The sequence below is a fragment of the Leopardus geoffroyi genome, chromosome A1 (genome assembly GCF_018350155.1).
Source record: "Leopardus geoffroyi isolate Oge1 chromosome A1, O.geoffroyi_Oge1_pat1.0, whole genome shotgun sequence".
Classification (NCBI taxonomy): domain Eukaryota; kingdom Metazoa; phylum Chordata; class Mammalia; order Carnivora; family Felidae; genus Leopardus; species Leopardus geoffroyi.
The window spans coordinates 230,889,799-230,917,285 of NC_059326.1; the positions used below are offsets into that span (position 1 = coordinate 230,889,799).

Below are 27,487 nucleotides of genomic sequence, written 5' to 3' on the forward strand. Positions count from 1 at the left end.
AAATTTCTTTTAAGAAAGTCATGTGTTTCATTTCATTAGCCCTTGCCCTTTTTTTCCAAAGTTAATAGTCGAGATTTACACACGAGTTGAATAAGCAGTACTGAACTGGGTTGAGTCAGGCATCTTCCCTACTTTCCTGCTTATCTCAGCCGTCCTTCCATGTGATTTACCTCTTTTTTATATAATGACTAATTTGGGGATCAAAACAAGGTTTTTATAACTGCAGATAGCCTCATCTCCCACCTACACTTGAATTTGGTTACTGCTTTTCACTGCCCTTAAAAGGAATCCAGAAGAACTGTTCTGAATCTTAACACTAAACTCACCACTTATCACTCGATTCTGTTACGACATTAGGCGCTGAGATTCCCAAGGCCTTCGACAAGTTTTAACAAAATAGAAATTCTTTATTGAAAGGAGAGTTTTTAAAATTGGGGATTAATCATTGAAAAATGGAGGGAGAGCAGTTTGCTCTGGTTAATTTGTACAGACCTGCCCTCCCTAAAATGTCCTTAAAAATTATTAACAGAAATAAGTTTAATTCAAACCTGATTTGTATATTCCAGATAGCATAAGGCACAGGTGGAAAAACATGCCTCTCTACGACTCTGTATTTATGTGTTTTATTTCTAAATATACAGAAATTTAAAGTATGCCATGCCATTAATGAGTCGGACTGGTGAGTTGCCAGTCATAGTCTGTTTGAACTGTACAACTCATTGTGTTCTGCTAATACAACCACCAACACTGGGGTTCTGGGGTCCTGCGGCTTTGAGTAGCTGTGCTCAACACCCACGATGAATTGCACCAACGGTGCAGTCACCCCTCATTTGACAACGTTGGTGAAGATCAGGTGTGGTATAATCATCAATGACTCTTATAGGAATCTTATACTTACTATTTTCAAGTCTGGATAACTTAAATTATTCTTTTCACGTCATTTTAAACACCCATTATGGACATCCTGTCACATCTATCTCTTTCAAAAGTACATTTGGGTTTTTTCTTCTAAATTTAACAATTATATAGGAAATAGGGTTGACTGTGTCACTGCATTTTGTCATAAGACAGAAAAGCCATTAACAGTCTCAACCGTTACTTGTCAGAAAGGAACTGTGTATTGCGGCTTAGGTTATAATCACTTGTCACATTAGAAACACTCAATTGTTCAGTCCTTCAATCAATAGTTATAGTCTTTCAAGTAGAAGTTGCTATGGTATCAGTCTAGTGATGGGTCAAAATTAAAGTATATATAAAAAAAAAAAAGCAATGTGTCTTTGACCTTCGCATGTTATGACCCTGTGATGTGTTGGCATTTTAATTGAAAGGTTAAAACCTGCTATTCATTACACATTTGTAGTCTTTTTCTATTTTGTACCCAAGCAAGAAGGAGAAACAAAAAAATTACAGTTTCTGAAGAATTTTTGCATGCTGTGTCTCGACTACCTTACCACTATCTGAATATTAATGCATGTTCCTCAAGAGTTGCTTAACTGTTGTCATGAACAAATACCTAGCTAACAATGATAAAATACAGCAACACATAACATTTAACCTTTGATCTGCATTGATTATATAAGGTTAACACACACCTGTACCTGTATCCATGAAAATTCTCTGTCTTTAAATCAAAGGAACCTAATATTACATGTAGCGCATGATACTAACAAAAATTCTGAAATCATTTAGCAACCATGCATTTAGTAAAGGAAAATACGTGTGTTACGTATATACGTTTCATCTTTCATAGTGAAAAAAATTGAATTTATGAGAACTCTACTTTTTTTTTCTTTTGAAAACGCATGATATAACTAGTGTTTTCAAACACAGCCAAAATTGTATTTCATCTCAGCGATAAAGATAGTAAGCATGACTGTTACTGTCACCAGTAAGCAAGTGGATGAAGGAACCTTCAACTTACTTGGTCTAAATCGCAAACTTGAAGACCCAGGAAAATAGCAGACATTTAATTGACCAAGTATTAACATCCCATAATTCCATCACAAAATGCGTGTCCTTACAACCTCCACTTACTCCGGCTCTCCTATCCAACCTCAACCTCATCCCATCTAACCATCTGCTCACTTTCTATTTATTTCAAAAGCCATTTTATTTCAAAGGCATTTTTGGTCCCAACTCAGATTTTCTCTTCTGGGAATCTTTGGGCCACTGCCCCACTGGTCAGCTTCAGGTGGGTTCACCTTGGAGTCCTCATGAATGGCTATGTCCTGCCCGACTCCAGGAGTCACCGTACACATAGACCAGGGGTCAGCAATCTACAGGCCAGGGGCCACATCCCACCTGCTTTTGCACTGCCTGCTTTTGTAAATAACATTTTATTGGAACGCAGCCACATCCACTCGCTGATGTATTATTTATGACTCCTCTAGCGGTACAGTCACAGGGCTCAGTAGCTGTGATCGAGACCATATGGCCCTCCGAGTGGCGTATATTTATTATCTGACCCTTTATAGAAAAATGCGCCAGCCCCTGAGACAGGCCACAGTGGCACTAACAGCCACTAGAGGGTGCAGCTGTTTATGGAATTGGCCATTAGAATAAAGAATCTACAGGTAATTAATTAATAGCTTCCGCCACCACCAGCCAAAATAACTTCCAAGAATGTGATCACATTAAAGCAACACAGATTTATTGACCTCGTGTCTGTTTGGAGACACAGGTTGGCACCGACCCAAAAGTCGAAATACTTAGCTGTTGTGTGTTTCATAACGATTTTAAAGCCATGACTCAAAAAAAAATGGTCTGCAGGATGGAACTTTAATTGTACACAGGGCTTTACTTCTAGATGCTTATGCCTTCCTGTATACCCATGTGAGAGAGCACGCACACACATCTTCCTTCGCTGCCGGTCCCTTGTGCGTGGTACCATCGGCAAACGGAGAGCAGCTCCCTGTAATCACGTAGGCATGCGGAACCAACACTATACATGCTCTCAAGCTTCAGCTGAGAAAATGAAAATATTTTTTTTCTTCTTGCTGCTACACAGATATTACACAACACTACCATTAAAACTCCCAAATCTGGCCCTTCCCGATCGGTGTGTTTCTCTTCTTTCTTTTCCACTTTATAGTCAAACACTAAATTTGCATTCGGACTCAAGGCTCTGCTCTTCCTTTTGCATTTTGAAAATTCTTTGCCAAGCTGACTGTGTTCCTATCTCTTGCCCTCATGGGTGTGCCGATGAGAGGAAGGTTGCAGACGGGTGGACCATCCCTTGCACTTCCAAGGGTGGGAGGGAAAGAGCCGGGAGGCCATACGGATGTGGTTTTTTTCTGTAAACGCTGGATCCTGATGAGTCAGTGTCAGTCTGAAACCCAGCTGCCCCACTTTTACCATCTTACGTGTCTTCTCTCTATCAGACACTCTCCAAAAGTGGTCAAGGCCGCATCTCAGGTCCTAAACAGCATGTGGCAGTACCGAGATCTGAGGAGTCTCTACAAAAAGGTAAGATTTGCTTTACCTTCTTGGTCCCTGGTTCACACAGACCCTGAGCCCAAAGACAAAATATCTGGTCACAGCCAGGTGCATTATAGATATGGAAAGTGCTTGTCCAACAGTCCGAGTGACGGAAACACAACTAAAAAGCAGGACAGTCAATGAGGAAGCAGGAGAGAAGGGTCAGCAAGTGTCCCCAAATATACACTAAGATCCATGGACCTTCTGGATTAGACAGACCCATATGCATAGGGTCTTACCCTAGATTGTCTCACGGAAATGAAAGTAACTGTTTTCCCGAGCTTCCATATTGTACAATAGACTAAAAATTAAAGAACTGAACGATTTTGCCAAAAAAAAAGAAAAAAAAGAAAAAAAAACAGACATCAACAATAATGGTGTAGAGAAGACAGAAAAAAAAAATGTAAAAAGCAATTCAGGAAGCCAAGAAGTGTCACAGCCCAAGAGCAATGAGGAGAAGACCCTACAGCCTGCCCTGTGTGCCTCACCCAACCGTCCCTGAGTTACCACCCAGTAGGAAAGGCCTGATGTTCCTAATGATGGGTGCACATCAGGAGGCAGAGGCGAGGCATTTGTCCCGCACACTCTCAGGAGGCAGGAGGGAGTTTGTATCATACATGTCGCAAGTGTTCATCCCCAAAATGGTTTCAAGTGTAAAATCATAAGGGAAAAATGTCACATCTAGAAATTTTGTTCTGTATGTCATTTCCAAGTGATGGTAAATAAAGGGTGTGTAACTTTTCCTTTCAGGGTTAGAAGGGGAGAATTTTTTAACAACGTGTCTCAGAAGTTGTTTCTGTTGTTCTTGGACCAGCAGATGTGGATAGCTTCAAGGATTGATGATCCCATGATAGATTTGAGTGGATGGACAGGGGAAGAGACCATCGTTAATCCGCAGGGAGAATAGTGTAGGCATTGATCTCCGTAGGGATTCAGAAAGCTTAAACAGGACTGGGGTGGGGGGCGTGGGCTTCCTCAACAACTGCTGAGAGTACCTCCTTACACCCTCTGGCCACCGGCATGAGAAGGAGGAGCCAACGTCACTGCTGCCTTCATCCCCTAGCCTGCCATTCTTGGGTTGGGAATGTGGGGCTGCGGCAAGAGGTCGCATCACAGAGAGCAAGACCCATCTTGCCAGAGGGAAATTTTTCTAAGCCAGTGGGAAAAGAGTAAATATTTAATAACTGGTTCTACTAAGTTGGAGCCTGTGTGTAGACTTACCCCAAGGTCTTTCTATCTCCCTTATGCTCTCATTACTTTGCACTTCGAGTTTACAAAGTTTAGCCTATATATTTCTCTTTCAAGATTTTCCTGTTTGCTAAGAGCAAGTGTGTTGAAGTTGAAACCGAGATGGCAAAACGCAGTGTTAGGGGAGTGTTGTAGATTAATTATATTCTTTTCTAAATATTTGGCACGTTAGCGTAAGCCCTTCTCTCAAATGTTTTGGGTTACGTTTTGTTTTGCTTGAAATTCACATCCCAGAATCCGTACTTCGTTCCTTCCTGGACTCCTCCAGGAGCCAAATGAATTCTCTCCCAGGGCAGGATCCTTCAGCTGAACAGGCAGCTTGGCATGAAGAACACGCTATCAATTAGAAGGGAGCTGGTCGTTCTGAATCGGTGGCTCCGGAAGCTCGATGAAATATTACTGCCTCAAATAAACTCCACTTTCCCTTGGAGCCTGAACATTTGTTTGCTGAAATACACCTTCCCCTACTTATGTGCATCGAAGGGGAACTGCTTTTGGAGACTCTACAAGTTATTTGTTGAATACTAGTATAAGTTTGCCATCTTAGTTTCTTTCTGTGTCAGTAGTACAGTCCAGAAAGTGTAATTGTCTTTTAATTTTCATGGAGGAGAAAAATGTGTTGACAGGAATTTAATGGAGCTCAAAATCAAGAGCTAAAGATGATTTAAAATGTGTTTCGTGTGAGGACATTCAAGGAGGATGAGCTGGAGAAACGGATGCCAATGTTTTCAGTTGACCCGTGGTGATGTTTTCAGTTGACCCATGATTTATAAAGGTGAAGAAAGAGCCGTTCTTAATAATTTCCAAATTATGCGGTTGTGAAATGAAATGAGGACCTTTATGCTCAATATCATAATAGCAAAGCTCACCGTTCACAAAAGCTTTTCTTTTTGAAAACTCCTTTGGTGAGAAGACCAGATTCATTCATGCTTGTGAATTGTTTTTAATCAGTGGGGAAATAGATATCCTTTTTGTTCTTCCTTGACAATTTGCATATCATTGAAAAAATGTCTGATCCGTATCTTTTAATTCTCCACGCTTCAAATCTGTTTATTAAACATCTATCGTAGGCTTAAAGGAAGAAGAGTTTCAGAGAAAACATAAGACGTGGGAAGTAGCTAATGTGGGTAAAAATGAAATATGGAATGGGGCACCTGGGTGGCTCAGTCGGTTGAGCGTCCGACTTCGGCTCAGGTCATGATCTCACAGTTTGTGGGTTCGAGCCCCACATCGGGCTCTGTGCTGATGGCTCAGAGCCTGGAGCCTGCTTCGGATTCTGTGTCTCCCTCTCTCTCTGCCCCTCCCCGGCTCATGCTCTATCTCTGTCTCTCAAAAGTAAATAAACATTAAAAAAATTTTTTAATGAAATATGGAATAATTACTAGTAACTTCAATAGTTTCAGAGATATGTACTACAAATTTACTGGATGAACTAGGGCTAAGGAAAGTACAGAGCAAAATCTTGAAGAATTCATGGAGTTTGCATAAATTAGGAGGTAAGACATAGAGGCATTATGTGTAAGAGGAAAACATGAGTAGAAAGAGAGAAATGGAAATGGAAATGGCGTATCTATCAGACAGAATTAAAGGTCCGTCTGTCACTGGCTAATTTCCTCCCAGGGCTCAGACACAGAGGCCAGGGTCTCATTTCATTAGCTCAATGACTTTATTTTACATAGAGAGACACATTTAATACATCAGAATATTCTTCTGGCCGGGTGTGTTGACCAATACAAAATTATGTTTGGTCCCTGACACATTGTGAGCCAAAACATATTTGTATTATCTGAACCTTCAACTTTAGTGAGGCCTGGACTTTTTTTCCCTAAAGGAAAATCAACAATTGCAGAAGAATTCTATCACATGCCTCATACACCATCTTTTTTCTTTTTTTTTTTTTTAACCAGTCCTTAAGTTTGGATAACCACAAACAGAACTTTAAAACTTCTTTATCCGCTGTATCATCACAGAGGCTGTTTGGTATTGGAAAAGAAGATGAACGCTTGATATAGGCATGAAGGACAAACTGGAGGTCAATGATTCTGGACTTCTTCAAACCTCGGTACTTTAGGAAATTGAGGTCACTGACATAATGGGGTGCTTATGTTTGACCCTGGTAAGGACCATCGGGACAGCTGGTTTTAGAAGAAAGGAGACAAAATTGGGGTGGTGGGGAGACATAGAGTTATACGATTACAGAAATCATTGTTTACAGACCCTTATATAATGCCTTAATGGTCTGTACGGCATCTCCCAGACCTAGTTATACCGGTTGGGATGCAGGCTATGCTGTTCTAACAGAAAGACTTAAAGGCGTTCAGAAGCTCACCTGAACAGGTATCTACTTCCCACTCATGGAACCGTAGGCAGGTGGCCCAGGGCCACCAGGTGATTCCAGGAGCCATCTTGTTGCTGTACTTTGCCTTGTCGTCCTTGCCTTTGTAGGCAAAGTTCCCTAGCTCGGCCGTCTCTCATTCCAGCACACAGGAAGAGAGAGAGGGGAAGTGAGGACCAGTGAGGTCCTTGTAAGCAAGGATACAGAAAGTGCTGAACTCCTGCTCACATCCCCGCACCAAGAACTCAGTCGCATGGCCGCACCCAGCTACGAGGCAGGATGGGAAAAGTTAGCAGCCGTGATCCTCGCTAAACTTTATGGCAGGAGGAAGGTGGTTATTTTACTAGAAGAAGAAAGGCAGTAAAAGCTCCAGTAGTCATTTCTCTGTGTTCAAATACATTTAATATCAATTGCATTCACTGTCTAATGAGGCATATTATTCCATTTTAGGGTAGCTGTGGTTATTCAGAACTTCTTACTTGCATTAAGTAAGAATCTCTTGATCAGCAACTTCTGCCCTCCAGTGCCATTCTGAAAAGTCTAATTTTTCTTCTCTACGATAGCCTTCCTGTTTTTGAAGCTAGTCATTCCATCTCCACGAGGTCATGCCTTCCCAGGCCAGACATGCTCAGTTCTAATATATCAGCATTTCCGTGACCTTCGCATGACTCTCTCTTTTTTCTACATGCGTGCAAGTTTGTCGGGATCCTTTCTGTAAGGGGGCACCCCCAAATGAGAATATTCCTCCAAATTTAGTTAAAACGGAAGAAAGAGAGTGAGACTGTGCTTCCCTGGTGCTGGCACTCACCTGCCCATAAGGTTCAAGAGCAAGTGAGTGCCGGGGAGGCTCATCCTTCTACCTGGTGAAGTACAAAGAGCACAAGGCTTAGAATCACACGGCCAGAGATCCAAGGAGCGACTTGCCCCTCACTAGCAGCGTGACATGGCAAGTGCCTTGAGACCTCCCTGCCTATTAGGTAGGAATTGACTTTGGGCAGCCCTGTGGTGCCTTCCTGCAGACGGACAGCGCACAGACCTTCCGTTCACCAGGTCTCACTGTCCATGCTCACAGGTGTGCTGGTGTTGTCTTACAGCCTTTCTCTGAAACTGGTCACCAGCCATTACTAATGCGGAGTCTCCAGAGAAGTGAATAACCTCTTAAAATGGTCTGTGGCAATTCTACCTGGTGGAATGCTCTCTCTAGGCATCCGGACATGTCCTCAGGGCCCTACAGGTTTGGGAGGCCTGGGCCTCCTTGATACTTGCCTTCTGCTTTGTATTCCAGTCTGGCGTCAAAAGACCCATCACAGCCTTTGATGGAGACAGCGGGCATCTCTCTGTCAGTCCTACCCCGCCCCTTGGTTTTTCTCAACCGTGCAGTAAACACAGATACACATGCCTGATAGGATCGCTGATTGTGCCCAATGGGACAGTAATCATCAAAGAGCTTTGTAAACTGGAAAGTCATATGCCCATGGGAGTTCTAAAATTGTTCATTGTTCATGCCATTTGGCTGACAAATGCTCTCTGCCATTCTGTTCACAGGCAGCTGGATGTTTGGATCCAAGGGTTTCATTTGGCCATCACCATCATCATCATGATCATTATTGGCCTCTACATTTTCATAGCTCTCTTCCTCCTTGGTTTCCCCACCCTCTCTCCTCCTGGCCCCTAGATGCCTCTCTGGTGCCCCAGCTTGCACTCTAAGGGTATAAGTAAACCAGGTTACACAGGGCTTTACAGGGAGGCCATCAATGACAATGTAAGTTGCCATGGTTTTAGAAGGGAAGTGAAGGCTGTTATTTTATTTAGTGCCAACCCGTGTGTGTGCAGGTCACATGTACTGAAGACTAACATTAGATAGAGGATGGTGGAATCTAGGACGGCAAAAAGAAGACACGGGCTCAAGCCCTGACTTAGTAAATAGCATGCCACGTTTCCCTGATAAGGGGCCCTGCTGTGATCCTGTGTGTTTTTCAGTCTGAAAATGATGTCGTAAAACAGCATCACTCACAGAAATATTCTTCTGGTGACTCCTATGACATCACTGTCCCCTAAGTCACCTCAAGTTGTCTGATTGCTGCTTCTTCATCATTCTTGGGCTCATCTTCTTGTTCGTGCTTGAATGTGATGTCCCCCGGGTGTGTGTCTAGATCTTTCTTTCTTTTTCTTTTTAATTTATTTGAAACAAATTTTTTCAGTGTTTATTTATTTTTGAGAGACAGAGAGAGAGCATGAGCAGGGGAGGAGCAGAGAGAGAGAGGGAGACACAGAATCCGAAGCAAGCTCCAGGCTCTAAGCCATCAGCACAGAGCCTGACGTGGGCCTTGAACTCATGAACAGCGAGATCGTGGCCTGAGCCGAAGTCGGACACTTAACCACTGAGCCACCCAGGCACCCCTGTGTCTAGATCTTTCTTATCTCATGCACAGCCTCTTCCTGGTCTCTGGACTCTTTCCTGGGCTTCAGTTACCGCCCACATGTAGGGCTCTTCCGAGTCTGTCTGTCTGTACATCTGGCCACCTGCCAGATAACCTACTCAGATGCCTCAAACAAAACTGGATCTCAAACTGACCTACCCTGCTGGGTTTGACTCCTCGTCCTACATCCTCCCTCACCTAAGCCCATACCCAGGAACCATCGCTGGCTCTCTCCTCTCCTTCACGTGTCTGCATCCATCCCACCAGAAAGCCCCACGCTTCTGCTTCCGTCTGCTTCTTCCTATGGTCATGACCGTGAGACAGCTGGCTTCTTTCTTCTGGATGATTGCCACAGACCTGTAACTGGGTTCTCCACCCTCGGGCTGCCTCCTCTCCAGGCCATTCTCCAAAGGGCAAGCAGGGCAGATTTTCTAGAAAGCAACTTTGACTAAGTGACTCTTGGGAGCCATACCTTCCAGTGGCTCCCATTGCCTCAGGATGGAGTCCAAACATCTTAGTTCAGGCCTCGAGACCTTTTAGGAGCAGCCTCAGCCTAGCTCCCCAGCTCACCCCTGGCCTTCTGCCTACATGTAGCCACCAGCTATACTGAACTCCTGTGTCCCCAGGTCACTTTCCCTCCTTCTCTCCCCACCCTCCAAAGCCCTTCCACAGCCCATGCCCCGCCACCCCACTTGCCCACCTAATCTTCTTCATTTGTCCTACATTTTCTATATCACCTACCCTGAAAATCATCCTTCTGACCTCTTCTCCAGGGCTGAATTAAGGCCATTCCTTATAATTTCAAATAACTGGAAGGTATTTCCATTTGAATGAATAAAAATTTTTTAATTCAAACTTCTAAGTATTATGAATAGTTTGAGCTTACAGCTAAAAAGATTGCAGCAGAAGGTACCATAATATTTAATATCTAAAAAGAATTTTTTGTACTTTAAAAAAAAATGTTTATTTATTTTGAGAGAGAGAAAGAGAGAGAGAAAGCACGAGTGGGGAAGGGGAGAGGGAGAGGAGGAGAGAATCCCAAGCAGGCTCCACACTGTCAGTGCAGAGCCCAGCACAGGGCTCAGTCCCACAAACCATGAGATCATGACCTGAGCTGAAACCAAGAGTTGGATGTTTAACCAACTGAGCCCCCCAGGTGCCCCAGATTTATTTGTACTTTTATGGAAAACAATTTTCTTGCTTGGTTCAAATATTAATTGTGGGAGGATTTGCATTGTGAACTTATATCAAAAGTCATTTCTTAATAGAAATGGCAATGAAACTTGCCTCTGACTCTAGTACAATTAAAATATCAACCCCTGGGGCGCCTGGGTGGCTCAGTTGATTAAGCGTCTGACTTCGGCTCAGGTCATGATCTCACGGTTCATGGGTTCGAGCCCCGCATCGGGCTCTGTGCTGACAGCTCAGAGCCTGGAGCTTGCTTCGGATTCTGTGTCTCCTTCTCTCTCTCTGCCCCTCCTCAGCTCATGCTCTCTCTCTCTCTCTCTCTCTCTCTCTCTCAAAAATAAATAAACATTAAAAAAAATACCAACTCCTAAAGAGCAAAATCCTGAATTACATGCAAAATGAGCAAACACTGCCTGAAAGAGGCCGCACTACCATGTGCTAGAAAATCGGAAGGAAGAAAAGGAATAAATCCAATCTATCCCTCGGGCAAAAATAAGGCAGATGGCTCCACTTTTTTTAAACGTGAGTTTCTTAGTTTACTTGAACTACTTTGATGACTCTGTTCTCCAAACTTCTAGATTTCCCCTCTTGGCTGCCAGTGTCTGAAGGCTTTGTATGCAACCCTCGGCTTAATGATATGGAAAATTGGCATTTATCTCCTTCCTAGCCAGTACAGATCATTGTTTTATTGGTCTTCATGAGGCGTTAGGTCCAAGACCAATTTGCTGGATCTTCCTGAACACAAATTCAGTAACAGGATTGGGTTTTAAATGTCCGTGGCCTGTTTTGCCTTAAAGTGTTCTGTACCCAGCAGTCACTGAAAATGTAGGCTTGCTTATCGCTGGAACTCAGATGTGAACCAGATTTAGCACATTGTTTTTAGGCTTTGGATCCAAATCTTTCTTCCATCATAGTTAAACAGTTCTACGTTAGTATTCAGTCAGTAAAAGTGCAAACGAGGTCATCAACGCTCGCGCTCATGTTAGGGCAAAATGACCTCTTAATAAGGGATTCCAAGGAGCAAGCCTGAAGGTTTCACTGGCTGGTGTTGTTCCCCCGCTTCTTGCAGTTGGCCCCTCGGTCAGGTTGCCGGCCAGGAGGATCCCTGCCACCTGCCACGGCATCTGTCTTGCGCGGGACTCATTCCTAGATCTCCAGCTCAGCACCGCAGCTCTTTGCTATTTCTGTCTCTCTGTACCTCCAGGCCACGTGCTGGTCTCTGGGTCTCAGCGGCACTCAGCTGGTAAGGCCACTGTGCCCCACAAAGACGACCCCAGAGGGTTCCGAGAAAAGCCTCACTGGCAACCTGCAGTCACCCCAGGCCATCGTGTGACGCCAGGGGGACCCTCCTCGGGTGATCGCTCAATGAGAAGTCGTGGCCCTCCAGGCACAGTGGGCCCGCTCCGTCTTCTGAGGCACAGATATATCTGAGATGGAGCAGACGTTGCAGGAAGGCTCAGGGCACCACAGCGAAAATGCCTCTGAGTATCGGGTGCAGGAAGAAAAGGATCAGGAATGAGGGCAATGCACCTCCGTTCTTGCATTGCTTTGCTTCCGCCTGGACTTCCTGCTCAGAAAACACGCTGGGCTCTTAAAACAGACTGTGGAAAGGGAGAGAACAGTCCCTATTGTCAAGGAGGGGGTCACAGTGTTTAGCTGATGATACCGAGCCTTATTAGTTTGCTCTAAGAAATTCGAAGGGCTCCAGAGAGAACAGCATCCACTCAACCTGTCCATGAGTGAATTAAAATCCCTGGTCCATAAATGCAGGAGTCAAATCAAAGCCAGATCAGATGTCAGAATTGCCCTCGTGTTGACAATCATCTGGGTTAGAAACGAGACTGATTCTTTCCACTAATATTCAGTGCCCAGTGTTCTCGCAGCTGTACTCCTATCGTGGCCCCCACCCAGAAACATCAGTTATCTTTCACAATGAGCTGGTGTCTCCCGGAATGCCAAATTGTTTGTGCTGGAAACCGAGTAAAGTCGTGTTTCCCTGGATAGAGATATTGTATTCATTCTTGCCGTCGGGATGAGAGAAGCAGAACATAAAACGAATCTTTAAATGTCCTTCCTTTTATTGTCGGGAAGATAGACTCTCAGGTTGTGCGCACCATTCAGCCAGTGACTAATGAGCTTAGGGAGGATTGGAGTCATGCCCTTCACGGCCCGTCTCACACAGGGCTCCCTTTTCTTACTGCTGCTGTGTTCATTTCATTGGCTCTTGCCATCACTGCACTCACAAAACAAGAAATCAATAAGTAATTATAGATGGGTGAGGGATGCCTGCAGATTTCCTCCAATGTCCAGACCATAGAGGATGAGAGAGTGGACACAGCCCTTGTGTGGTTTTTCACTGCTTTGGGGAGGCCACAATGCACAGACGAGCCCATGGTCCCTCTGCCACAAACGGGAGTCATGGACTCGTCATCCTCACCTGCTAGACATTGAAAAAAATCAGTACTGGAGGGGCACATGGGTGGCTCAGTCGGTTAAGTGTCCAACTTCGGCCAGGTCTTGAACTCGCGGTTCGTGAGGTCGAGCCCCACGTCAGGCTCTGCGCTGACAGCTCGGAGCCCGGAGCCCGCTTTGGATTCTGTGTCTCCCTCTCTCTCTGCCCCTCCCCCACTCACACTCTATCTCTCTCTCTCTCTCTCTCAAAATAAATAAACATGAAAAAAAATTTAAAAATCAGTACTGGATCCCAGTGAGAACTGGAAAGCGGTTTTGAAATATTGTCAAGAAAAAAACACAACGGTGTCAAAATTTCAAAATTTTGATCTTTAAGCTTTACGGTAAGAAGGGCTTTCACATGTTGCCATTTTGAAAATTAGATTTTTGCTTTGTGAGTATCTGAGATGTTGATGGAAAAGCAGTAAATCCTCTATAGACATAAATTAACCTACTGAATGTAGAGCTGTCATTTTATCAAGGAATTTATTAATCTTTCTAATGTGCTGGAAAAATTCTTCAAGAGATGACTGGAAGGACGTAAGGACTTCAGCCAGTTTCTAGAACAACCCAAGCCCAGTATCCTCAAGACTTACAATCGCAACTCCTCAGCTTCTTTCTTTTCTAAATCACTTGATGTCAAGTTGGGGTAAGAAACAAACAGGCGGAGGTTAATCTCAGCTATGATACTGTCTCCTCCATAAATCCGGGCGTTTGCTTGTTGACGTTTATATCGACAAATAAGGTCTTTCTTCATGAGGTCCCCTGACCTCTCTGAGACACTTCTCAGACACTCATCATATGATATCTGTCCAAAAACAAAGGCACAAATGGGAAGAGAAGCAAAAATCAATTGTGCAAAAGTGGAAATCGATGCACATGGCAGTTGCTAAACAAGAAGTGACTAAGTTATAGCTATTGCTGGGATGGATGTCCACGTCGGGAAATCCTGCAGAGCGGCGCCCAAACTGAACGTTTCCTCTGTGCCTCCACTCTTCCACGAGGCTTTACCCATAACATTTTAAATCAAAACCCACAAAAATACCCCAGAGACCAAAGGCAGGGAAAAAGGATTGAATCAGGAACAAGAAAATTCCCTAAGTTTAATGTGAGTCTACAACCATTCTTGTTTCTTACTTTAAGCAATTAGCTGAACCTTATCTGCTGTTTTTTAGTGGATGACAGCAGTTGGGATGATGTTATTTATGTCTATGAGAGCCTTAATTGCTTGAGCAGAAAGAGTGTGATCAGTTTCTTCCCCGTTCCTATCTCTCCCTCACCTAAGCTCTTCCTTCCCCTGTCCCGACCCCATCCACCCACCAGGCTCTGGAAGGGAAGGAAGAAGAGAGGCGAACATTGCCCAGCCTGGCCAGTGAGGTTTTAGCCTGTCGTTGGTCCTTCTCTCATGGGAGCAGTGATGTGGTTTGCTCAGAAGAACCACCTCGCAACTGAGAACCCCTGGCCTGGGCCTAGCCTCCCCCAGCTAACTCTTCTGATTTCTCCATCAGCCTCAGGATTCCACTGCTCTACTGCACATAAGTCAGGGTGGGTGCAGGTTTTCTGCCTCTGTAGCATAGGTAGTTTTGGAAGTCTGGATTCAGAAGAAGCATAGGCTTTGTGAATATACATTTCTGGACAGGTCTTGGAAGGGGCTCAGGCAGTGGATAGGTCTGGAATCTAAGCTGTTGGAGCTCCATGATCAGTCCATCTCTGCCGCTGAATCTGTATATCTGCTGAAGACACCAGTCCCTGCAAACCTCGCCCTCCAGAGAGTCCACGGTCATGCTGAATGGGTAGTTCGCTTCCCAGGCTTCAGGAGAGAGAAAGTGGGGAATGCCCAGCCCATCAGCCATCTCCAAGGAAGCTCTCCCCACTTGCAAGCTCTGTGCCCTCTAGTGAATTCTCAGCCTGATCTTGTAGATTCTGGACCTGAGACATGCTAACCCTGAAGACCGTATTTTGTCTTTTGTCTCTCATAAGAGTGTAACAGTCCTGGTCTGACACCACACCTCCCAGACCAGGGCTTCTGGTTCCTTCTATCAGTATTCACTGTCTCTGTTCATTCTCCACCATTGGCTGGCACTGTGTCCACATTCCAAGCAGCTGGAGAGGAAGAGAGAAGAGGAGGGCATAGCTTCAGTATCCCCAGGTCTTAATCACATGGCCATACCTCCCTGCAGGGGAGCTGAGAAAGAGGCTAACCAAAAAACAGAGTTTTTATTGCAAAGTGGGAAAATGAAAGAGAATGTTAGCCCACATGAGGTGGGCTAACACCAATGGCCTTTTGGTATTGGTAGCCAGTATTTACAAAAACCACATTCTTCAGAAGATCCCCCAGTGCTTTCATTAAATTGAAAATCCTCCTACAATAATTTCCAGTTGGCTTCAATTATGAAGACTGTCTCGTGTCCATGAATCCTTGGTCCATGCAGAGAGACCAGTTCAGTGGGGAATGAGGAAGGACAGTAACTTTTCAGACACTTCTTGTCACTTGAGCAGTGCAAGGTATATTGGCTGCACCCCCGGGAAGAAGTGCGGAGGTCGTGGGGTGTGGATACACCTCAGACATTTCCTGTTGTTGCTCCTTGTTCTGTTGTAGCACGGTGCCCCTGACAGGCTGTCAGCAGCCCCCTGTGATGAAGCTGAAATAGGCAACATCAAAAATATAAAATACACATCAATTGCTTTTTTCTCGGCACCAGTCTGTACTGTAACACCCCCATCATCTCTCCCTTCTTGTTTAACGACATGTGATTCTCTTGGAGCCATCGTCATAATCCTATTAGCAAATGGCCATCCCTAGTTACTTCATTCATTCATCCAACACATGTTGATTGAGTCCCTACTCTAGCCCTAGCTCTGTTGTACGTAGTGGAAATACAGAAGTAAATATCTACCTATTGGATTAACTTTTCCAAATACACCATGGCACTTCAGCTGTGATTTCTTGCTTGCTTTATTTTATGCTTTTCTTTCTTGAGTCCTATTCTAAAATATGTTTTTCTTACTTAATATCCATGCTTCCTATTACATCTTCTTTGAGTGAGAACCTTACTCTGTTGATTTTCCTCTTGTTTCTTCCGCCTCTCCCAATCATCATCCCTCCTCTGTGAGGACACATTCTCTCTGTACTTCTGTCTTAAAAACAAGAAATGTCCTCTCCTGCCCATCCTCCTCCATCTTCTGCCTTATCACTTCCTGTCCTCACATTTCCCACCCTCACAGTCACGTTTCTAGAAGGTTTGGAGTTCATGTATGGTGCCTGCTTTCTCACTTTCTGTGTTAGGCTCTCACCCCCAAAATCTGACATGATGTCTGTCCTCATGCCTCTCTTGAAATTGCTCCTGATCACAGTGTTCAACCACTTCCACTGTCCATGTTCATCAGGGAAGGCTTCCAGCTGAGCCAAGCAAACCTAAACGTCCAATGATACAACTTGATAGAAGTTTATTTTCCTGTTCCTGCAACCATTCTGGACAGGCGCTCACGTGGGCAGATCAGCTCTTCTCTTTGTGGACGTTCAGGAGCCCGGAGCCCAGAGTCCTACCGTGTGTAAGGCTGTAAGACCTGCCACCACACTAGCAATGGCACATCCCCATCCCTCCGCCCTCAATGGGGTAGATCCCCATCACACAGCCATAGGAAGCTGCAAGGCAAGCTGGAACATGGGGGTTCGGTGTGTGTCCAGGAACAAAAGGAAATGGATTTGGATGAGCGATTAGCAGTCCTGACCATCTTCTCCTCCCTTGCATGATCTCCTCTGGGCTTCTCTGCCCCCACTCCTTCCTGCCTGGTTTTTCTCTGACCTCCCAAGGCACTCCCACTCAGTCTTTTGTGCGGGCCCCTGGTCTTCCCTGAGGCATCTTTGCTTTTCTCCCTATTCCTTCCATTATAGATGAGCTCATCTGCTCCCTTGTGTTAAAAATACATTTGAATGCCAATGGCATCTACATTTATTTCTCTACATGGTCTTCACTCCTAAACTCAAGCCTATATACACAATGACCATGTGACATCTCAACTTCAGTAGATCACAAGCTCTAACAGTCCACACATCCAACAAGCCACTCTCCATATCTCCCCCAAATCTGTTCTTCCATTGTCACCCATCTCAGCAAAGAGCACCCACTTGGCTGTTCTTTTCAGAAGTCCGGGAGTTATCTCAGTGTACCTCTTTCTTCCTTATCTCCACTGTACTTTCCACCAAGCCCTACAGGGTCTATTTTCTAAATATCTCTCAAGTCCAGCTACCTCTCCCATCGTTACCTCCATCACCATCATGGTGGACCACTGGTCCTGGTCCAGTGCTGCCTGATTGGTTTTGTGGAATCTACTTTACCATCTTCAGCCTGTTGTCCATTAAGCATTCAGAATACACTTTTATAAATCCAGTTCTAGCCTTGTCAGTGTCCTGATTTAAAACTCATCAGTAGCTTCCAGTATCTCTCAAGAGAAACCCTTACTCGTCTCTCCAAGCTCACCTCCCTCTACCTCTTCTCAGCCACTTGCAGCTACTCTGGCCTCCTAGTTCCTGTCTGTGCTCTTCCTTACAGGCACAAAGCTGTGCCCACCTCAGGGCTTTTGCACTGCATGGGCATAGGTTCATTCCTCAGCAAAACATGCCTTTTCTCCTCTCCCACCAAGCCTATCTATTTCCATCTCATTTTAATGGTCACTTCCTCAAGGAAATCTCCCTGACTCTCTCCAACCCTCCAAGGCTAGTAAAGAACCCTTATAATTACTTGTACTTTTTCTTCATGGCTCTTACCAGAAAAGTAATGTGATGTGATCATATCTTAAATGTCCATCTCCCCTCTATCTCCCCCTCAGGAGCCATTGCTACCTCCCTCTGTTCTAGCCCCTGTGCCCAGAACAGTGCCAGGCACTTATTAATGTTTATTAAATAAACCCAGCAATGTCCCCACTCTAGAGCTGAAGCTTAGCAGAGGACGTGTTCAGTGACCCTGCTTCCATGTCCACGGTCTGTAGCACGTTTCAGTAGGGGGGGGATGGGAAGACATCAAGGTTGGGACCCGGACTGAGCTTTGAACTTGCTGATCACTGATGAGTACAGATGTAAAAGACTTGACTTTTCAGATGTCAGAATGGGGCGCACTAGAAATGAGACATTTGAATTTGTTAAACACTGGACTTTCTTTAGTTCACCCCGAATTTAATTTTGCAGCACGAACTGGAACGCAGAGGGCATTGTTAAAGATCATCCACCTCAGGTCTTTGTTTTAAGGCCTCAGAAGGGACACCAGGGAAACAAAAGAACTGAACTGGTCTTATTTCAATTTTCTGAGCGTTTTTCCTGCATTCTGTTGGTACCAGTTAACTACTGGTCGTTAACAATGGCACACTTTCTTTGACCAAATTCTATAAATTTCTTTCCAGCCTGTTGAGTCTTCTCAGTCATCTTGATTCTTCAGAATTAGACCCATGGCAGTAAATTCAATTCCTGAAATAGATTTACTTGGTATTTGCTTTGAAAAAAGATGGTACGGGTTTCCCCCACTATCCAAAAGTAGAGTGCTCCTATAAAACCTTTTGTAAACTGAAATCGTGTAAAGTGAAGCAGCAATTTCCATTTCATAAAAGCAGAAATCCTCTTTGGATTTCTTCCATTTAGTGAAAACAGGTTCTAAGGTAAGTCCTTCATAAGGGAAAAATGGCGTCAAGTGAACTTTTGGATAGAGGGAGAAATCTGTACTATAGAAGAAGCTTCTCCGTGTTTACTGTACCTTTAAGTATCCAAATCAATTTAATTAAATTCCATTAGAAGCACCAGAGCTGAAACAAACTAATGAAAGCAACTGGTATGTCAGGTGGTATTTATTTCTGTATTAAACTGCAAATACTCCCTTTTGGCCCTTAAGATTTAGTTTAAATATTTAACTCTACTAGGTTTTGTTGTCGAATTGTTGATGGAATTAGTTTTAATGAATCTTTAACAAACACTTTACCTTAAAAAGAGATGGGAGCTTGTTTTATTACAGCAAAGGGAGGCTGAGATTTCATTGACTTGCAGACTCCGGCCTGGGCTTCAATCACGCCCGCCGCGAATACACTACTTGCCTTTTTTTCTACAAAATACCTTTTATTGAAATAAGAAGTACGTTTGCATAACTACCACTAATTTGGAACCTCTTCTCTCTCTGCTTCATGTGATTACATTAATGGGTTTATTCCACTTAAAAATGACTGGAAAACTGGCACAATGTTGAGCAATCAAGTTTTTCCTCAGTGAGCCATAATATCTTAGCTGGTTGCCTTTTCAAAGGATGTCAACAATTCATGTTTTGACTTTCATCTGAAAAATAGGTTCCTGATGAAGAAGTCCTGTTAGTGCGTGCAAGAAACAAGCTGTAAGCGTTCCAGTTTGAATGAGCGACTGCGCCTGGGTTGCTAAAAGCCCAAAGGGTTTCTACCACACTTCCTTTCTATCTCAGGTCACTCAAAGCAAATTAGAATTGACAAGCTTTATGGACTGAGAGCCTTCAAGGACAGCTAACGCAAAAAACTTGTATTTGTTACTTCAGAATCAAATAGTCTGTGTGTGCCTACTGAGAAATCCTTGTTTAGAGGCCAAGAAAATCTCATCAGATTAAGGACATTCCAGAGCTGTTTTCAAAAGGGAGGAAAAACGCCGATGACCGTAGATGGGCTAACAGTGTCCTAGTATGTATCTTGGGTTCCCACTGCCATCTATCTCAGTGGAAATAACAACTGTTCTCCATTTTCAGGTTAATTGTTGATTGGAGCTTTTGTCCAAGTCAGAGATGTCACTTAGCATTAGAAAAGATTTATTAAATCTAAATCCTAAGTATAGAAGAGAAGACTTCCAAAAATCACCTTGAAAATGGAGCTGTCAATGGGAACATCGCCATTTAACTTACCATTCGATGGGTGTTCACTCACTCCATCATCCTCCACCTGTTGCTGTCTAGTTTCCAAAGGGTTCCTTCTTCCAGAGGTCAGAGACCTCTAGGGAATTCAGGTGAAATTCCATTTCCTTTAATCGCATCTCCTGAACTATGTAACTGAGGATTTGGTATCTAACCACTTTTGCTCTCTCTTTTTTTTTTAATTTTTTTGAAAGTTTATTCATTTCTGACAGCCAGAGTGTGAGCAGGGGAGGGGCAGGGAGAGAGAGAGAGGGAGACACAGAACCCGAAACAGGCTCCAGGCTCTGAGCTGTCAGTGCAGAGCCAGACACAGGGCTCGAACTCACGAACCATGAGATCATGACCTGAGCCAAAGTCGGATGCTTAACCAACTGGGCCACCCAGGCACCCCAGCCCTTTTTCTCTCTCTAATCACCAGATCCTCTCAACAGCCCCTGAGATATTTACCCTTCCACCATCTCTTTAAACTCTGTACTATATACATGGGGTAACCTCTCTCCCTCATCCTTTTCCTCCCCCTCCATCTAAAGTGTCTTTCTGTCCTTCTGCATCACTTCTCTGATTCAGCATGGAGGCCAGGGGGTTGGGGGCTCAGCTGGGTGACAGGATGTTTCCTGGAAGTTGGGGGGTCGGGGGATAAATCTTCAAACACTCCCCCATGGTTCAGCTTCACTCCATCTTACCAAACTGCTCTCCACACCTCCTGTCGGAGTGCCCTGCATCCCACTTTCTGGGGCAGTGACGCTGGGCACCAGTGTTCCCCGCCCAGGAATGTCCCCACAGGAGACCCATTCAAAAACCATCTCTTCAGTCTGGGGAAGCACAGTCCGGGAATAGGTATGGGCTTCTGGACCCAACCTTAAAGGAAATTGGAGCAAAGCCAACAGAAAACATGACACGTCCTCCCTTCTCCCCTTCCTTCCTGGCTCTCCTGAGCATTTGTGTTTGCGGAGAACTGGGTGTCTGTGCCGTGGACAGGTGCTGGTGTTTTCTGTGCTGCAGGAGGCGGTAGAGATGGGGGTGGGCTCAGTACGTGCTCTGAGAGCCACGAATGGAATCAGCGCCCATCTGGGGCCAGATGTGGCAGGTATAATGGTGCCTCAAATTATCTACAAGATGGTTAAAGAGGAGGCTGTTTTATATACCTCACACTGAAACAGTGGCAGCTGAGGAAGAAATTACCATCTAAAATGGAGCAGGCAAGCCGTAGGCCTTTTTTTTTTTTTTTTTTAAGTGCCGTTTTACCTAAATAAACAAACACAGCCTTCAGCCCAGCGGTAAGCATGTCATAAAAGATAGCTATACCGACGGCAGAAGATGATACTGATGAAGTTGCCCTAAGCTGGAATAAAAACATCATAAAGATCTGATAACCTTCATTTGTTACAGGACAATGGAGTATAAGAACTATAGAGGCTGGCTATAAAGCCTATGACATTGATTATCATTTTGTTTTACAATAATCAGTGCAGTCCTCTTAAATCACTGGGTCCAACTACTATTTCTTAAGCTTCTCTGTGTTGCAGGTACTATGCCCAGGGACCTGGGCTTCAGAAATAAGCGAGGCCCGACCCTACCTCGCAGCTGGGGAGACGGGACCGCGGCGGTCCGTAGCGGGATCGCAAAGTAGTTTGTTCATAAGGAAGCAAAAAAATCTAGAATAGCAATGCTAAAGGCCCCCCCCCCCCCCCCCACCAAATCTGGGAGGCATAATCCATTTAGCAATAGTGATTTAATGAACAGGTACTGCCTGCCTCCTCTTTACCTCGCACCAAAGTGTGCAGGATACGTAAGATCTGTCAGGAAGAGGTAGGGAAGGGGCTGTGCCAGGTTGTGGAACTGCCTGATCCGAGGTGCAGACATGCGAAATTGAATCACATGGCCGGTGGGTGCTGGGTAATCGGGTGTGATTGGGGTTCCGTGTGTGTGTGTGGCACCTCTCGGCTCTGAGGTTGGGACCTATTTTTGTTCCTGTAGACGTCAACCTTGAGAAGGCCTTTTCTGACATTCCCCAGGGAAGTCAGACATTCAGAGCCTCCTAGGATTCAACACTTGAAAACGTATTCTGAATCCCTATTAGTCACCACGGTCTGTGCACAGAAACTTCAAACCAGCAGGTCACTGTCCCTACATCACCCAGGGGGTTTTTGAAAATACCAATGCCCGGGCCCTACTCAGAACAATTTAAATGGGAATCTCAGGGCCTGAGACCCAGGCATTACTATTTTGAAACCTCCCCAAGCTGATTGAGTATTTTTGCCCTTAGTTTATGGAAAAGAAATGAAGGCAGACATTACCAGGAATTGTGATACTCACGTAGACCAGGGGAGAAGGGCTGATTCCTGGCGACCTTCTCATTTCAGCTGTCGGGTGACAGAGAGGCCCCAGGTAAAAGCAGTTTTCAGCCTTGACAAAGAGCTCTAGCTAGCCTTTGTGCACAGACCTAACAGATTCAGGTGCTGATCTCTGCTGCACACTTTCCAGAGTAAGAAAATGGGAGCAGGTGTGTGTTACACTACCCTCATGCAGACCAATCTGGAAGCCACTTTGTCCCTTCATCTGAAATCTGTTAGTGGAAGTCTCTCCCATCAGATAGTCTTCTTGGAGGTATCTACAAGATGGTCCTAAACTTAATATTCCTGTACATTGGAGACCTCCAAGTACTTAAGGGGAAGATGCGTAAGAACTAAATGGAGTGACCACCAGATGCGCATATGGTGAAGACCAGTTTCGAGCCCATGAGGAAGAACGTTGCCCGGATTCTCACGAGCTCTGAACCATCGAAAGTACCGATACAGGTGATAGTAGCTTTGGGGAATAATACAGTTTCATAAAGAAACAGGCTGGGAACTTTAACACAGAGACTGAAATTGGTGGAAGGACAGTAAAAGGAGAAGATAAAGAAAATCAGATTATTCCTGGCGGCAATTTAAAGTTCAATGACTTTGAACTCCTCTTTCAGGTTTCTATCTCTATCTACTTGGAACAATTGAACAACCTCTAGTTTTAAGTTGAATGTGTTAAAAATAAAAACCAATTTGAGGCACAGATATCATATCACCTTTTTGACAGCTTGGCTGGGTCTTGAGCTGAAGGGCACAACTTCTCGGTCATTCTCCTGGAGGCGAAAGACAGACGTTGAAAGAGTCCTTTAGCGTCAACATTAAGGATTAACGGCCCTTTCCTATTTGCTGTGGCTGTCCTTCATTCTGTTTTTCTTCCTTGAGGTTTCTTATCGAACACCTGGAAGGCAAAGGGGTGATGTGAATGGGGACTGTGGTCGAGTACCTGGCAGACTAAAATTCAGGAAAAAGCGTCTGGTCTACAGGGAGTTAAAATGTTACGAAGAAAAAATAGTAATCTAAGAGGCAAGTGATGTAAAAGATATGTGCCCAAGTTGTGTGTGTTTATGTAAACCACTTCAAGCCTTCCTGAATGGCCCTGGGAAGTAAATGAATAATGAATTGATTGCAAGCTGGCTAGATAACAAATACACACATGGCTATTTAGATAAAAGGAATGTCAGCTTAGCAATAACTTCCCAAAGAAAATATGTCTTCATTTCCCTTCTTCTTTGGAAAGCAAAAAAAAAATTTTTTTTTCAGAAAAAAATGTTCCATTTTGCAATTTCAAAAAAAAAAATCATACACTAAAAGATCTGGAGGGTCATGAGATTTCTTCTCAAGGTAATTAATCATTCCACATAACTTACCGATTGATCTGTACCGTCATCTCTAGCATCTGATGCACTGTTTTCTATGACATTGGGAAGTACCTACCAGTTGAACCAGAGTTAAAACTGTGGGGTCCCTTCTAGGCATGGTTGCATGTAGCAATGTGAGAGTTCCATGTTTTAGTCACGGCACCTTCGCTCTGGATCAGTGAATGAGAGAGAAGGTGGACATGAGCTGTAACCAGATCACCCCTCCTTGCTCCTGCACTGGCTCAGGAAACTTCTCTAATCAAGAGCCTTAACTGGGTTTCCACTCTGCCCTGTTCCCTAGGCTCCCTCCTCCGACCTCCATTCAAAGTTTCTGTGTTCACATGCATGCAAGTCGTGGGCTATGTGCAGAAGTGTCAGAAGCAGGGTGGCCTTCTCGGAGCCTCTAAACATCCTCCTCATCCTCCTCAAGTGTGTGCTAATCCCCTCACCCACAGACAGCTTCCCTGCAAGGCCACATCTCTGTCATGCCTTTGCATTCCCAGAATGGGATCTTACAAGGGATTGGAAAGCTTTTGTTTGGTGCATCCTTACAAGAGTTTCTTCCTGAGTGAGCAGTTTCAGTATGCGCTTTCCTGGTATTTCCTGAGATGTAAGTACTTCCATGGTCCCGTTGTCATCTAAGCATCATGGAATCTGAACTGCTGAGCAAAAAGATGCTTTGTTGTAAGAGACGTTGTAAGAGATGTTGAGCAATCCATTGCCGTCTCACCAAGTAAAACCAAACCAGATCAAGAACTGTGCCACATTTCTCTCTAGCGCCTCCCTTGGTCTTAAAACATACAAAATGTTAGCTGATAGACTTATTGGGAAATATTTTATTTACCTTAAATGACATGTGGAGCACCGTGACTTCTTCATGACCGAAGAAGCCAAGGCTTTGATTAAAGCTATTTCCTGAACCACTATGTGGAACCCCAAAGTATATCTTCTAAATTGTGAAACAAACATAACATGATCTGCCTCTGTTGATCATATTCAAGGATTTTTGTGGTCAACAGAGCTTTACCTTCAAAAGAAAGGAATATATTTTTTAAACAATTTTTCAAATTGTTCCCATACATGAATACACTTTTTCGGATGCATACGCTTTTGAAATAGCTCCCATCCTGCATGTGCTCTTGTAAGACTGCCCCTTCCCTATCCTTGCCACCACTTGACAGAGGATTTAAGGGAAATGTACAAATTCCCATGGAGATATTTTCTCCTTCTACCCTGACACCTACCCCTTACCTACCATGCCACACTCCCACCTTTCTCTGAGGAGGATTTATGCCTTCCACCCCTCATCACCTCAGTCACCACAACTGCATCGCTCAAGACTCTTGGGCCATCTGTTGTTACTGGACCATTAGCATTTAAAGATTCAGGATAGCCAGTAATCTGCCCCAGTAACCCACCTTCCTTTCACCTGCTTCCCATTCCTTTGCCCCTTTAGCCCATGGTCTGCTATCAGCAAAATCCCCTGTATGCTTTGCCCACCCCTTCTTCTTGCTCTGACACTGGGATATCCCTGAACACACGCTCCCCACACCCGCCACCCTGCTGCCCTCTCAAGTGGTGGCTGTTTCATTTGCCACGCCCCTCCCCAAGGAAAAAACCAGCATCTGTGAAGTACCCCCACCCCAGCAGCCTGTGACCCTTTTAGGATCTGCAGCCACCAACTAGTTTTCATTCTCCATCTCCTCAACATTTACACTTTCCTTTGTCCCAGGCATAGATTCCATGGGCTTCCATGACATTCTGTTTGCACTCCCTGTCTCCTTCCAGGTTGCCTTCCTGACCACCCCCATCCAATTCAATCAACTCCACACCTGCCACAGGGCAGCTGAATTTGGCTGGAGAAAAACAAGGAACGATGCGAACCTGTGGTCTCATTGTAAATTCATTGCCACGTGCCTTAAGTCGCCTCTCAGCATTCTGGCCTCCAGACCGCCTGGCCATGGTCATCTTGCCCCCCACTTACCTTAAGAACCATTTCACACACCTTCCCTCCTTCCTCTCTTTTGTCCCCCTCCTCCCTTTTGTTCTCTAAGCTCCAGCTCTTCCTCACACTCCGCTGATGACCTCACTTCTCACCCCACCCAGAGAACATGCAAGAAAACATGAGAGAATGTCCTTAGCCTCCCGCCACCAAATCTACAGCCTCCTTGCTGCATCTGTGACCACACAACCTGGCTGTCCTCCTCCTATTCCATGGCTCACGAGCCCATTGTTCCCAAATCCTCTCCACGCTCAGCCCATTGTTCCCAAATCCTCTCCACGCTCCTCCCTGAAATTCCCTGCAGCTTCTCGCTTCCTCTGTGGTATCAGGCTCTTTCCTCCTCTCTGTTGAGTCACTCCCAAGGAAAGAATGAAATGCTCAGTATCTCCCAGGTGATCTATGAAAATACCTCTTTGTCACTCAAGTCTCTCCAAGCCCCATTTCTCCACTCCCCTTAATAATAAAACTTTGTCAAAAGTGGTCTGGGCTCACCCTTCTCCTTCATCAATTCTCATTATCTGTGGAGCCCACTCCAGTTAGATGTTTGCCAACCTGACCAAAGAAAGTACTTTTGCCCCAGTTATAATGGCTTCCATGTTCCCCAGGCCAGTGGCCAGTTGCTGGTCCTGCCTCTCATCCGGTTGGTCTTCTCCTTTACCCATGAGCTTTCCTAATCTTGCCTGATCTCATACCTTCTTGGTCCTCCTCCCAGCTCTCTCTGTCCCTTCTCAGGCTCCTCACACTCTCTAAATTCTAGAGTATTCCAGAACTCCTTCCTGTGTCCCCTGTTTTCTTCCTTTATCTGCATTCACATTTCTATCCATTCTCCTTGTTTCAAATAACGTCTCTATGCTCAACTCCAAAATTTTATCTCCAGCCCTAAAATCGCTCTTGAAACCCTGATATGCAGATTCTGCTTTATTCTGTATCTTCTCTTTCATGTCCAACAGGCATCTCTACCCAACTTGTCCCAAATGGCAGTTGGTTTCAACACCTAAAGCTACTTCTCTCCCAGTATTCCTTGTCTCAGTAAATAGCACTTCCAGTACCCTGTTGTTCATACCAGGAACACTGGGGTAAAGCTTGACTCCTCCCGCCTGCACCCAACAGCCAGGTCATCAGCAAACCCTCCAACACAGATGCCATATCTGCCCATTGCCCATCATCTGCTGCTATCCAAGCCAGGGTTGTGTCTCCCTCGTCCAACGGATAGTTTCTTCCTTGGTCTCCCTGCTCTCCCCAAACTGTTCTAGTCACTCCGAAGGCTTCTTATCTTTCTGGAGCCTCTTGATCGCTCCTCAGCCACAGGGACTTCTGGTGGCTCTCACATGCACTTAGCCCACGTCCACCCGCGTTCCCATCTATTCTTCCCATGGCTTGGCAGCCCCAGCCTGCGTCTTCGGTACCTGGCACCTTATCATCCTCCAGGTCCCTGCTGCAATGCTAAGTGGTCCCAGAGCAACACACATTCCATAACCATATCCCATAAACTAGCCACACCAGCATCTCTACACTCCACGCTCCTCGATCCCCTAACCTTGCTTTATGTCTCCCTTCAAATACTTACAAGTGTGCCACATTTCAGTGTTAATATTTCTTGACTTGCTTCGTGTTTGACTTAGGTGTCCCATTAACTGTCTAAGGCTGACTAAAATGGGATAATAATAGTATCCAGCCTATGAGATTGTTGAGAAAGTTTTGCCTTGTAGTAAAGGTAGTGCTAGGTAAGCGCTAGATAATAGCTTTTAAAATAGC

At 44.8% G+C, this 27,487-nt stretch overlaps 1 protein-coding gene across 5 annotated transcripts in view; it reads left to right on the forward strand.

Annotated features, from left to right (window-relative positions):
- CTNND2 (catenin delta 2) overlaps nucleotides 1-27,487 on the forward strand; it is a 942,188-nt gene that overhangs the window by 894,595 nt on the left and 20,106 nt on the right. For all 5 annotated transcript variants that reach the window (XM_045441900.1, XM_045441910.1, XM_045441928.1 and 2 more), the window contains one exon: nucleotides 3,381-3,465. In XM_045441900.1, coding sequence (XP_045297856.1) covers nucleotides 3,381-3,465 — 85 coding nt within the window. The remainder of the gene's footprint in view (nucleotides 1-3,380; nucleotides 3,466-27,487) is intronic.